At 40.8% G+C, this 14624-nt stretch overlaps 1 protein-coding gene across 1 annotated transcript in view; it reads right to left on the bottom strand.

Annotated features, from left to right (window-relative positions):
- The window catches only part of aopep (aminopeptidase O (putative)), a 155670-nt gene that overhangs the window by 74903 nt on the left and 66143 nt on the right, over positions 1 to 14624 (bottom strand). The window contains exons 10-13 of the mRNA XM_072433120.1: positions 13661 to 13763; positions 12752 to 12859; positions 10299 to 10342; positions 7055 to 7115 (exon numbers count right to left, since the gene is read on the bottom strand). Coding sequence (XP_072289221.1) covers positions 7055 to 7115; positions 10299 to 10342; positions 12752 to 12859; positions 13661 to 13763 — 316 coding nt within the window. The remainder of the gene's footprint in view (positions 1 to 7054; positions 7116 to 10298; positions 10343 to 12751; positions 12860 to 13660; positions 13764 to 14624) is intronic.

Raw genomic sequence — 14624 nt, 5'->3', positions numbered from 1 at the left:
CCCCCCCTCCCCTCCCGCCTGCCGCCTCCTTTCCCCCGGCTCCGCGCTGCTGTCTCCCTACAAGCCCATTACGGAGTTTTTCTGCTTCGATTTACGACGAAACACGGCTCAAAGAGGCCCAAAACTTCATTAATGATATCGCACTCTTTACTATTGTGTGTTCACTAAGTGTGTTGCCATGTGGTCCGTGTGTTGCCATGTGGTCCGTGTGTTGACATGTGGTCCGTGTGTTGCCATGGCAGCGCTGGTACAGCTCCATCAGGACTCTTCTTCTCTTCTTCACTTTGAGCCCTTTCTTCTCATGTAAAGATTGTATACATATATATATATATATATATATATATATATCCTGAGATTTTTATAAGAGATCTTCTACTGAGAGTGTTTTTCAAACTTCCTATAAGTTATTTGTTCTTTTCTTCTGTATCTACCTCTGTATCTACCTGCGTTGCATCAATGGAATTTCCCCATGTGGGACAATAAAGGATTATCTTATCTTATCTTATCTTATATATCTATGGATATATAGCACACAGTAGAATAAACACCAGATTTATTTAGGCTCAAAGTAGTGTTGATCTGAAGTTCTATCGTTTCTCATTCACTCGCGCGGAGCAGACAACTGTGGGGCCTACGTCACGGGTGGGCGGGGCACACACGCGCTCTGAGACTACGTCACGGGGTGGGCGGGGGAGCCAGATCGCTCTTCGCAAGGGTGGGGGCGAATATCAAACCAAGCCGTTTGCATTTCCGGGTTGGTGAGGGGGTCCAAGGTCTGGATGATATTTCTTAACCATTATGTTATGGGTGTTGCACAACACTTATTAATATCAATTATACACTTAGGATAGACTACGAAACGTGGAAAAAAAGCATGTTATGGCACCTTTAAGGTACATCACCTTAAATGCTGAAGGCCTTTTCTGTTTTTCTCATTTATGCTAAAGTGGCCAGGCTGAGCTGCTGAATCCTACGTTAATCACTAATTAAGAACAAGTGAAGAGAAGTAGCAGAATAAAGATTACACAAACACGCATGAATCACTCAAAATACAACTGAGAGTACGGGAAAACAATTATAACATGGCTAAAAGCTCGTTAGTTATTCATTTGTTTGGTTCCTGTGAATGTTGGTTAATCTGCTATCCTTTGATTTTCTTACACTTTGTTGGTTGAATCAATAATTTTGTGCGTCACAACTGTTCTGCCAAAAATAAATTGAATTGAACTTTGCACAATGTCTTTTAACGTCTTTGTTAAACATCTTTGTTAAATGTAATGGTTGGGTCATTTCCATTCATTCTTCTAGACTCTATTGTATTGGCTTAAAATAAACTGAAATTAATATGCCTTAGGAAGTGAACTGATGTCGGCAAAAAGTCCCTATTTTTCCACAGGTCTGATAAAGTCAACATATTGAAGTGAAATAATAATGTAATAATATGCACACTTATCCTACTCTACTCATGTTGGCCAAAACCACAAGACTATATTGCCACAAACTCTGAGAAAAAAATATGTCTAGACAGAAGTTAGGGCATTAAATCTAGATTTGAGGAGAAAGTCTTCATTTAAACTTTCTAATCTTGTCCCTCTATATCCTTCAAGAGGGAGTGCTTAGTCATCAAATCTGGAGTCCGGCTAAAATAAGCCTGCGTTGGTTATTTCACCTACTCAGAGATCTGTGCATGTCATTGTTTATTATTAGGCTCCAACCATTTCCTGCCTTTCTGCTTTCTACTGGGGCCAAAATAGAGTCAAGTGATGGATTTAGAGAAAGGGGGAAGAAACATGTGGGTTTTTATGTAGAGGTGGAAAGAGAAGAGACATTTTATATTTTACAGATAATGTAGTAGAGACCCAACTACCCATGAGTTTCTATACATTACAGTCAATACATAATACACAAATGTTGCTATTTCTAAAGAACAGACCTTAAAAGTCCTGACTGAAGGAGCAGCTCAAGAAACTCAAATGTTCAAATCAATTTGTATTGTCAAAAAAAAAAAGTATCAAGAAGTATATTTTGATTTTTGTTTGTTTGATTTGTTGCAAGGTCTAGATTATTTATCATATGTCCTACTTACATTCCACTGTAGTTTTCTTTCACTTTTTAGTTTCAACCCCACTTGTATAAAAACAATCAGATACTATTTGCTATTAACACTAGAATAAATAAAGTATCAATACTAAAGAGTAGACCTTTCCTGAACCATTTTAGAAAGAGCTAGACCTTTATAAGAACTAACACAAGACACTAGACCACATGGTAACACAAAAATTATCATTATTTTGTGGTGAAAATTATTATTATTATTATTAAGTATTTATTCTATTCCTTAGTATCAAAATTGAGTTTTAAATTTTAGTATTTGGGCAACACTAGATTCAACAATGCAATTTTCTCGTAGTTCCTCTCACCTTATATTGCCTCACTCTTACCAGTGCAATGTCTTTAGCAATTGTTACTTTGAATGTACGTAATCATGAGCACTGTGCATTAGTGGGGAAAGAAAATAGAGGTTGGAATTGATCAGTTGTGATCCTATTAGCAGCTGGGGACATCACCCGCTTTGTCAGGGCCTCCACTCTCCACATTGTTTGTCCCAGTCCTTCAAGTATCTGCTTACATTGTTGTTGCCATCTGCGAAGGTGAAAGTTTGCGGACAACAAAAGGAGGTGAGGAAGGAGCCACTGTGGTAATTAATATCGGTTACCATGGCGACTGGAGAAGGCAAAGAAGCGGTTAGAAAGCAGATTGATCGTGCGTGAGTGTGCATCTTTGTAATCGCGCTATCCGCTGTCCCGCTTGTCAATGTTCAATGATTCAGACTTTGGGGTGACGGCGGTGGCTAAAAAAAGGCCAGCGATAAACAGGGATAAGTTACATAAACAGTCTTTTATTTTAGGACGTAATCTTAGCCGTGGAAAATTAAGTTTGTTTGTGTTTGTAGTGCAGAAATAGCAGCTTCATCCTCCCAGAATTCAAGTTATCCAAATAATGTTATGTTATAGAATAATACATTACTTTTATTTACATTTTGTGAACTTAAACAGGGCCTGCTGCTTGTCTAGGTGCATCTGTCAAGTTCCAGCTGTGTCTCATCTCCAGGCCGCCAGAAAAGGAATATATGGCGGCTAGTAGGGATGCGTACCGCTACGACGGACCGGATCTGGACTTGTAAAAACTTTTCGGTTCAGGTCCAAAAAAACCGAAACCCCGGTGATTCGGTTCTGGATCTGTATAAAATTTTGCACTCAAATACTATATCCTTTTTGTTCTAGAATCTAGACCATCTAAAACCTTCCATTGATCGCGAAAGACGTAAACACTGCCATGCGCAGCCGTCAATAGCGCACACGGACCCTAATTAGCGACGCACGCGTCTTCCGGGCATAAGTTGAAGCCGGCGAAATAAGTTTAAAGATGCGAGAGACGGGAGCGCCTCATACGTGTCGAGCTGCAGAACCGTGTATCCACATGTGAACATTGAAGTGAAGCCGGTAAGATCGCTGGCTTTATTTGAACTGTTGTTGTTTATGGATTGCGTGTGTCGTTGCGTGTTAAAGGGACGGGGTCAGCGTGGTCTGGGTGTAAATATGAATAAAATAAACTTGTGTGCTAGCCGCGGTTTGTCCATAACGAACACCATGTTCAAGCACAAGGGTGTCCATCAGTGCACATGGCACCAGGACACCCTAGGCCGGAGGTCAATGATCGACCTTGTTGTCGTGTCATCTGACCTCCGGCCGCGTGTCTTGGACACTCGGGTGAAGAGAGGGGCAGAGTTGTCAACCGATCACCACCTGGTGGTGAGTTGGATCCGCTGGCGGAGGAGGAAGCCGGACAGACTTGGCAGACCCAAGCGCATTGTGAGGGTATGTTGGGAACGTCTTGTGGAGCCCTCTGTCAGTAGGGTATTCAACTCGCACCTCCGGGAGAGCTTCTCCCATGTCCCGGGGGAGGTTGGGGACATTGAGTCCGAGTGGACCATGTTCTCCGCCTCCATTGTTGATGCGGCTGCTCGGAGCTGTGGTCGCAAGGTCTCCGGTGCCTGTCGTGGCGGCCACCCCCGAAGCCAGTGGTGGACATTGGAAGTAAGGGATGCCGTCAGACTGAAGGAGGAGGCCTATCAGGTCATCGACAGGTATCGGCAGGCCAAGTGAGCCGCGGCTCGTGCTGTCGCAGAGGCAAAGAGGAGTTCGGGGAGGCCATGGAGGAGGACTATCGGTTGGCACCAAAGAAATTCTGGCAAACCGTCCAGCGCCTCAGGAGGGGGAAGCAGTGCCTCACCAACACCGTTTACGGTGCGGGTGGAGGCCTGCTGACCTCGACTGGGGATGTCGTCGGACGGTGGAAGGAATACTTTGAGGATCTCCTTAATCCCTCAGTCACGTCTTCCGAAGAGGAAGTAGAGACCGGGGACTCGGAGGCTGGCTCATCCATCACCCAAGCTGAAGTCACTGAGGTTGTTCGCAAACTCTTCGGTGGCAGGGCTCCGGGGGTGGATGAGATCCGCCCTGAGTACCTAAAGTATCTGGATGTTGTAGGACTGTCTTGGTTGACACGTCTCGCAACATCGTGTGGTGGTCGGGGACCGTGCCTCTGGACTGGCAGACCGGGGTGGTGGTTCCACTGTTCAAGAAGGGGGACCGGAGGGTGTGTTCCAACTACAGAGGGATCACACTCCTCAGCCTCCCGGGTAAGGTCTATTCCAAGGTACTGGAGAGGAGAATCCGACCGATAGTCGAACCTCGGATTCAGGAGGAGCAGAGTGGTTTTCGTCCCAGTCGTGGAACACTGGACCAGCTCTATACCCTCCATCGGGTGCTCGAGGGTGCATGGGAGTTTGCCCAACCAGTCCACATGTGCTTTGTGGATCTTTGGGGGGTGCTTCGGGACTATTTACCGGTCGGTCTACGTTCCTTCCCTCACCTATGGTCATGAGCTTTGGGTAGTGACCGAAAGAACAAGATCGCGGATACAAGCGGTCGAAATTAGTTTCCTCCGCTGTGTGGCTGGGCGCTCCCTTAGAGATAAGGTGAGGAGCTCGGCCACACGGGGGGAGTTCGGAGTAGAGCCGCTGCTCCTCCACGTCGAGAGGAGCCAGCTGAGGTGGCTCAGGCATCTGCTCCGGATGCCTCCTGGGCGCCTCCCTCGGGAGGTGTTTCAGGCATGTCCCGGGAAGAGGCCCCGGGGAAGACCCAGGACACGCTGGAGAGAGCATGTCTCCCGGCTGGCCTGGGAACGCCTCGGGATCCCCCCGGAGGAGTTTGAGGAAGTGTCTGGGGAGAGGGAAGTCTGGGAGTCCATGCTCAGACTGCTGCCCCCGCGACCCGGCCCCGGATAAGCGGCAGAAAATGGATGGATAGTTATGTTGTGGTGTGATGTATTTGGCATTAAATAAATACTAAGTCAAAGTAATATTGCTTAATTGCTGCATTCATTAATTGGAGTTTATATTTTGTGATAGTATTTTGTATTTGTATTCTACAGTTGTTAAATATGGTCTGGTGTTTAATGCTGCTAATATGATGTATTATTTTGATTTGTTGTGTACAATATTTTCATATTCTACTTTTGATACTGCTAAGTTGATTGTGTTATAGTGATTCAAGTTGACTGCTATGCTAGTTTTTGTAACTCTGTTATTTTACACTGTTACTTAATTATTTACACTGGTGTATTGTCTGTTTGAAGGTTTTTACCTGACTTTTGATGCCAATGGATCTGTAACATTAAAGAGTGGAAATGTGTCTAAAGGCAAAACATTGTATCAGATGAAACGGCTGCTTTGACCCTTGACCCAGAGTGACCCTGTCAACAATACTCAACATGCTCTTGTTGTTGAGTTGAGTCTTGAGTTGTTCCTCAAGTAAAACACATGAATGTGTGTTAACTGTTAAGCTATAGTTTAGCAGCTAGCTAGTAGCTTGTGATTTGTGAGTTGTAGCTTTAGTTAAAAACTGTGAATAAAGCAGACAAGTTGAGTTTATTTCAATCTGCAGTTAAGCCTTGTGTTTGATAGTCGTCCTTATTCAACTTAATTTAGCGAAGTAGCTTGTGTTATGCTGTTATAACATTATGCAAATATGACATGGTTTAGGTCCGGACTCATTAGGTCCGGACCTGAACCTAAACCTCTGGATTCGAATCCGAACTTGAACCTGAACGTGGGTTTAGGTATGCATCCCTAGCGGCTAGTGATCTGCTGGTTGAGTTTTTTCCCCCAACTCACACGTCCTATTAAAAGGCTGCGTATTCTTGTAATTTGGACAGCATTTTTTATTCAGTTTGAAAAAGTTGGCTACCCGAAAACATGTAGGATCTACATCTAGACATGTTTGGGGCGGGGATGCTAGATTTGACAAGTTTATGAATGAAGTATTGCCAAAAATGTAGCAAAATACAGGAAAAAAAAATCTGGGGGAGCATGTACACACATTGAAAGGGCCTGAGAGGTACATGAGTACTGTTCAAAGTTGTTTGCAATAGGCATTAGAGAGAGAGAGAGAGAGAGAGAGAACAAAAATCACAGTCTACACCCTTCATTGCATTTACCTCAAACTACAGTTTAAAAGTGCTATACCTGATTTTTATAGAACAGAACTAGATCATCCTGTTTGCACCGGCCCACATTGCTCACTTACAGAATGCATTTATAGCATTGTAACTGTTCACCGTGATGTGTTTATAAGCACATTTAAATGGATGAATCTGCTTTGGAATCGTGTCATTTTGATAAAGCTGAAGTATAAAACCAGTGTTGTTCCATCTTAAAAAAACGAACATAGAGAGACTAGCGTGATAGAGTTTGCAGCGCTGTCAAGGTCAGTTGGCGATTTGCCTGAACCAAAAGCAAACAGAAGAACCAGAGAAGTTGGATAACCCTTCAGAAATGGAAAGATGATTAAACATTGAGCGAAAACAAAGACTCTGGCACATGCAGCTAGTCCCTTGTCTGGATTATGCATGGTCATGCCCAGCTATGTGCAAAGCTACATTGTATTACCATAGTATTAAATATAAAGTTAAGAACAAAAAGTGCTCATACCGTTGGAATTCCTGGACGATCGAGCCAGTCAGCATAAATAGCACTGAGGGTGAGGCCTTTTCTGAAACACAATCGAACCAATATTAAAGTGACAAGCACATCATATGATATAGATTCTTTTTAGGTTTACAAGCTGGTTTTAGTTGTAGGATCTGGCAACTAAAATGAAGAGCTCTGTCTGCTTTCTGAACCTTGACACAAAATGTTTACAACTTCCATGTAAAATGTTGGTTTTGTGATTGGGAATAATTTAACAAAACAATTACAATTATCACAAGACTCGCATAATGTTAAAAGTATTTAAAGTAATGATATGTAACTTTCTGGGGGTGGTACGCACCTGTATAATTCCATGTAAAAAGAAAGTTAAAAAAACATACTTATGGACAATCTCCAGATGGATTCGTTTTTTGCCATACAGTGGAATATTACAGCCAAAGGAACTACGTTTCCATGGGGACAAGCAGGAGGAGGATCCAAGTAAGAGTTAAATTCTCTTACGTAAGGACACGTGTTTTTCTACATTTTTCAAAAAATAAAAAATATTTTATTTCATTTTTAACATGCTTTCATCTAAGTCCATGTGTTTTCTAAAAAGTGATGTACTTATGAACATCATGCAGCAGCATTTAAACCATTAAAGGTGCAATATGAAACCTTTCACCGACATGAGCTGGTCCCTTCACCAGAAACTTTACATAGTTCACATCAAATAAATAATCTAACTTACATTATGACTTATAAGTATGACTGGTATTGTTAAGAAAACGTATGTCTGGGGAAATTACTGAGAAGTTCATGGTAGACTTAAGCAAAACAGGGCACACCCAATTGCTCTATACAATCAAATGCATGGGCTTGTTCAGGGATTACAAAGAAAAACTCTAGTGCACTGTGGAAATGTCCATATGTCATTCACAATGCAAACATAGTGAGCAGTCAAACAAACACTGCACACACAAGTCACTACCTTTCCCCAGTCATCAATTCTGTTTGCTTATAGGAAAATTCCACACTCAAGAGCCATTTGCCGTATTAGTCTCGTCTTGCCAATTAAATGGGAAGAATAGATTCTTTGAGCACATGTTTTCCTCTGGTGGTTTAATCATACTTGGCCATGAACTAAAAAGGTATTTTATGAGAAAACTATAATTTCTTTCTTGATTAAATGTTAGGGGGAGGGCATACATTTATGGGTAGATACAAGAGTTCATGGCAATTATTCGATGACTGGGTTCTTTTTTTACACAGATGTGTATGTAAGAGAGAAAATCTTACAATAAATCATACTTTATATCATCAGAAACAACTTCTTTCATTCATTCTTGCGATGCATTTTAGAGGTTACTGCAAAGAAAGCATTAGTAGTTGCATGTCCTTTTATAATGGGTGGGAATGGGGATAGTCACTTCTTCAAGGGTTATTATTATTATTTTTTTTTCTGCAGTCCTTGGGCAGAGGCAAAGTGATGTTATGTTAGGAATACAACTCACAATAAGCATTCTTTTGACATTATATTTTACAAGTAAATCTAGTCTATCTCACCACTCACTGTATATTTGACCATTGTGTGATGGAGGAAATGGAGGAAATTCTTCACTTTCGTACGGAGCACAGAGAGTCAAAACCCATCGAGTCAAAACCCAAATTAAAGTCACTTGCATTTTGGCTGAAAGTAATCCTGTATTCAGCTCATAAGGGAACATCTGCTGCTCTGATATGGAGACACCGTATAGCCGGATTACAGGGGATTATGTCAGCATAGTTTCTTGTGTGGCAAACAAAACGCTAATACACTTATTACATCACCTGACCTGTCACACTCTGGGTAATAGGACTAAAACACAAATGCGCTTTAGGTCTCCGGAGAGCACGAAAGCCCCACTCGCATTTTCATGTTGCTCCACTAATCTTGTTTTAATCTATTGGTTATTACCCTAATGGCGTTTGGATGAGAACCTGCCGTTGTTTGATGCCTGGAAAATGGCAGTTTCCTGTTAGGTGCAATCAATAACGGCGCTGTGGAGTTAAAAATGGCAGCTCTCTTTGAGTGTGTTGTTTACTAAAATAAGCATCGGACGCACAGCATCGAGCGTAATCAGAAGTGCTTTGGACATGGCTTGGAGCAATAGTCCTTCCACAATGACAGAGAGGAGAGGGCCTGAAAAGTCAAGCTGAAGAGGAGGTTAATGAGCCAATCAGAGAGAATAGAGACGTAAATGATGAAGCGTGCCCGGGAAGGAAGAGTAAATTGGAGAGGAGGAGAGCAGGAGGAGCAGCTTTTCTCTTACTCTGGATTACTGTGAAGAGTGGATAGGACTGCTGCTGCTGAGAGCCGTGCTTTCACAGTGGGACATACGCACTGTAGCAGAACCAAAGCCAAATTAGCACACACCCAAGAACTAATTTCATGTATTCTCCCAGAAATTAATGAGGAAAAAAAACAATATTTGGTTCAAAAGTTGGTGCTCGAAGTTTCAGCCAGTAATGAGAAAAATCTATTTAAAGCTTTAAACAGAATAAACAGATTTGGGATTTTTGGGGGGTAATTTAACTGTGTCGATGGGCAACACTTGGAAAATACTTGAAGGATAATAATAACAGCAAAAAGGCACTGGATTCATCTGGTGTTTTGTTGAACTCTCAAAGGTGCTTTTCATTGCATTATTCATCCACTCTCCACTGCTGGTTGTGATAACTAATCATGCATTTAGTCTTATAGAGCGCTTTTTGTGGAACATTAGTGTACTTCATAGATGCCCGACCACCACCAACCACACACCAGAACTACTACTACGATACCAAAGGCGAACCACTATACCAACTGCCCCTTTATTGGTTCCAGGCAAGGGTGGTCACTTAACATTAGAGCGAACGGTTTGAGCTCCTGATATCAGACATGTGTGTGCAAGCAAATCAAAAGTTATGATATCTTATATGACATCTAATATTACAGTGCATCTGGTGATTAAGATCTGTTTTATGTGAGCTACTATGGACCAGCGCACAATAACATAACAGGCATTTTCCTCAAATACCATAATGCTAATTATTGTGCCAGGAATTTTAAACTAGAGCCGTTTCTGTTCAAAAATAATTAAATAATACATTCTATTCTGCATTTTAATTAATTTTTCATGTCTTCGTCTAATTGCTCCATGGCCCCTCGTAGTATTTTCAGGAGGAGGCCTGATTTATTATAAACCAATTAGCCCATGGCCATTAATCACTATGACGTACATACCTCTCGATGTCAGGAAAGGTAAACAACACCATTTTCAGGAAGTCCTGTCCAAAATAGAGAGACAAACACAAAGGCGTGTTAGCAGCCGGCATGGGAGCAGAGCCAAAGAAAGAGAAAGGCGTAACTGATCTGGAGACAGGAGGGCAAGGTCAAATGGTGTTTATACTTGATCCATTATTTAGAGCGCGGACTCCGGCTGGTGGTGAGGAACAGAAGCCAGGTGGAATTCATCCCGTGTCAAACACACACAGACAGGTCCAGGTGTGATCCCTCAGCTGTACAGAAGAGCCAGCGTATGCCAACAGGTAATGTGCCAATTCAACACATAACTGCAGCTATTTTAGTGCGAGTGTGACCAAAATTGACTTATTAAACAATGATCGGATGATATTTTTGGCTCGTAACTAAGACTCTGAAATGATGTTGTTGACTAAATGTATAATTAAAAGATGAACTGTGATCTGCCACATGCCTGGAATGTTCCACAGTACGGCATTAAACGTATCACATCACCTAGTTAGAGCAGATCTGTCACAGAATGAATGCATGTTTTTCAAGGTATTACTAGCATTAAAACACCTGAAATTGAATAAAAGCAAGATAAGATTAATGCCATACTGTTGAGCAGATAGACACGCTGCACCGGAAAGTTACACAATGAAAGTTTAAATTCACACAGGCAAAGAGAATATAAAAGAGAAACGGTAACAAACATCCATAACGTCCACCTGCACTTTCAGACAATGGTACTATACTATACTTTTCTTTGTGATTTACTATTCTTTATGTTCTGTCTCAAAGCAAGACGTTCCGAAGTTTGAGTCCTGGACATGCCTTTGTTGCTGTGTGGAGAAGGACATGAATTTATCATCTAATATTTGAATTTTAGTCTGGACAAAGATTCGGTCATTTTTAAATGTCAATGATCAGCTAGTTTAAAACAAAAACGTGTGGTTCAGACTTTGGAATAAGTAATGTGATATTTCTGATGTTAAATGGCAATTATCTATGTTCTGTATACATAGTTTCACGCTGACGTCATCATCCCGGTCACTTGACGCCGTCATTTTGCGAGGGGGCGCAGAGCATTTGGAGCCATCAGAAAAGCATAGTTTTGAGCTGAAGGTATCTCACCCTGGGCTAAAATGTTGTCCTTACAAGATACCCGAAGGTTCGTGGGCAAACGATCCTACAGGCTGGCCAAATCTCAAATGACCAGCCATTTCTGAGTACCTGATCGAGACCCCCGGCGTCACCAAAGAGCCTATGAGAAATTACAAGAGCCTACATATTTTTTGAGGTAGGCATATAGTCATATAAATGTTTTCTTCTTGAAATTTGAAATTAGCCGAGAAAAGAAATCTAGTTTGATAATAAACAATAATTATCCTAACTAGGCCTACATGAACTAACCGTTTATAAAATGACGACTGCAAACGTAGGTCCACTTTGATTTTGGGCTCCATGTCTTGACATCTTCGACTCATTTGATTGCTTGTAGCCACTGAGTTCGTATTTGACCTTTTCTTCTTGCCAAACATGATTTGAACATCCAAAAACTGAGCAACCTTTTGCCATCAATACTGTTTTAGGGTCCGAGATCAATCAGAATGACAGCTAGCTTACTCGGTAGTCAAGGTGACCCGGATGTTGTGACGTGGCGTAAAGCTATGTATTGCTTATATTCCAGAGTTTAATATTGAAAGCCATTTTAATTAATCAATATGGGGGGGAAACGAGAATAATGATTTTGTCATATCAGCCAGTCCTATGTGCAAGTACTAATCCAATGTCAAATATGGACTGGGCAATGCAATGATGATAAGACTGTAACTGTGATCTGATCCGTGTGATGGGAAGCTATTTTGGCCATACAGTCATATTGTTATTCAGTGCTTCTGTTTAACGCAGCTCAAACTATGCTCAAACGTTTTCTCCTCCCACTCCTCCTACTAGTCAGCCTCGGTCGTGTTTTAGGAGTAGATTCAACTAATCACAGTAAAGGCTCAGAAGTTGTAGATGGATTTTAGTAACCTCTTAAATGTAGCTATGACACTATAAGTTCACATAAATCATGATAAAATTGTGATCTATATTGTAAGAATGTCATCATTTCAGTGTTTTGGCACAAGGCCCACATCTATGTCAAACACTCAAACGGAGCATCCAGGTGTGATCTTTCAGCTGCACGGGCCCCAGAAGACCTAGCATATGCCCACAGCAAACAAGCCAATTTAGCTGCGATGGCTACAGCTACATCTTCATTTCAACACAGACTCCCAATTTATTTATGGAAATAACATAGTGCCTTAGAGACAGGTCATATTTAAGAGGTTCAAATCTGAGCGCGAGTTTTATTAAGGTGCTCTCGGATGGCTGCGAGTCAACATGCTACACAGGCCGTTAAGTTAATTGAGTGGAAATGAGGTCGCTCCGGTCCCTTCGCTGCCTACCTGCGAGAGAATGAGCTGTCCGTGGTATTTCTTCACAAATACTCGGAAGAAGTCAATGAATTGTTGCTCTCCGACTTGACTGGCCAGGAATCTGAGGAGGAAGAAGCCCTGTAAAAGATATGGAACATTATTTGTATCTCTCGCGTCATCTGAATTCATGTACGAGCGTTAGAAGTGTTGATTAGTCATGCTAAAACGTCAGCATGTACAACTTTGTGCATCCACTTTTGACGTACTGTGAGAGGGGGTTATGCAATTAATCAATAATTAATCAAGATTCAGTCATTTCTAATTGTCACTGATCCGGCTGTGGTTTTTTAATCGAGTAGTTCATAGTCAATCCTCTATCAGTAAAAGCTTGTGGTTAGGAGTGGAATTAAGATATTTGAGTACTTTGTGTGATAAAGAATACTAATTACAAGTCTGAATTATTCATGTTAATAAAATAAAAGACGTTTTTAATAAGAAACCCATATTTTTTAAACCCATGTTCAAGGAGCTCTACTCTTAGCTACTGTTATGCTGAAGTAAAACTGAATGCATGTTATTTATGTTCATAAGTTTAAAAAAGTGGAACATAAATACACACTTTCAGAAGCCTTTTCACTGGCCTATCCATAGTGTTTCCCTTTAAAAATATTTACATGTCCAAAAATGTGCACTGGAAATTCATCCAGGAAGACCTATTATTACTATCAGCCAATCACAAGCTTTGCAAGCCTCCTCTTCCTCTTCAATATTTTATTTGTCTCCTTTCTTAAATATTATAGTAGTTTACCATGACCAGATATTTGCTATTTTACCTTGTTATTTTCATTCAAACAATCAGCGTTGCAATTTTCTTTTTACAGTTTCCTGCAACGTTCCTTACTGTTATTTCCTGATTTCCTTCCTTCAATAGTCTCTCACCTTTAGATAATGAACTTGCATGAATGTTTTGTCCGGGTTGAGGGCATGTTTGACAGTAGACGCTCCGGACTCACTGACCGCACCAGTGTTGTCCAGGTTGGGTCTGGAGAGTAGAAAGAAACAGAGCATTTATACCATTATTGATATAAGAAAATGGAGATCTCAAAAAAGCAGATATTCAACTTTAAAATATACAGTAGAACTTGATTTGGAGAGGGAAACCTGTGGCCGAGATGGGCAAAATCCAATACTACAATAATACTTTCAGTGTTCTTGTTTTTATCACTCTTTGTGGCATTTGAGAAGAAACTTCAGATGAATGAAAAATAACTGAAACTTGCGTGTTTTCTGCAAGCTAGTGTTTTATAGAGATAATTTCTCCAAAATGATACTGCATACGTTTACTGTAATCTCAGATATTGTCCATAGCAATAACTTTTTAGAAACATCCACAGCGCTGTTTCACAAAAAAAACTTGTAATGGATAATTTTGAGCAGTGCCCTCTTCATGTGGAAGTGTTCAAACAAAGCTTGAAGTGCCTCTGACAGGTCAGACGACCCATTTAACTCAAATTTTATTAAGATAAAAAAAAAAAAAAAAATCACAGAAAACCATTTTTTTTAGGTTTATAGTTTCACTTCCTGTTTGTAATTGATGACATCACACTAGGAAATTACCCAGCAAACACTGGGCAAAAATTCCTCTGTCATTTTTTATTTATTTGACAAATAAAAATATATGAGCATACCTTTTTTTTGTTGAATTAATGTTGCGAGAGTCAAAAAAGTTGTATCTTTGAGTAAATTCTGCATAAACTGGAATGAGTGATCCTATTGTGATATAACTTCCTGTAATTTTCTACAGATTTTACAAAGTTTTTCTCCTCGATTGGTTTAAAACAATGATTTAAATGTGCAACAGGTATAAATACACCAAATAAAGTCAAATTTAGACAATCGTAAA

The sequence above is a fragment of the Eucyclogobius newberryi genome, unplaced genomic scaffold (genome assembly GCF_026437365.1).
Source record: "Eucyclogobius newberryi isolate DKJ021-1_F unplaced genomic scaffold, fEucNew1.0.hap1 SCAF_6, whole genome shotgun sequence".
Lineage (NCBI taxonomy): Eukaryota > Metazoa > Chordata > Actinopteri > Gobiiformes > Gobiidae > Eucyclogobius > Eucyclogobius newberryi.
Note: the sequence above shows the minus strand (reverse complement) of the source record. Positions and strands in the feature narration are given on the sequence as shown.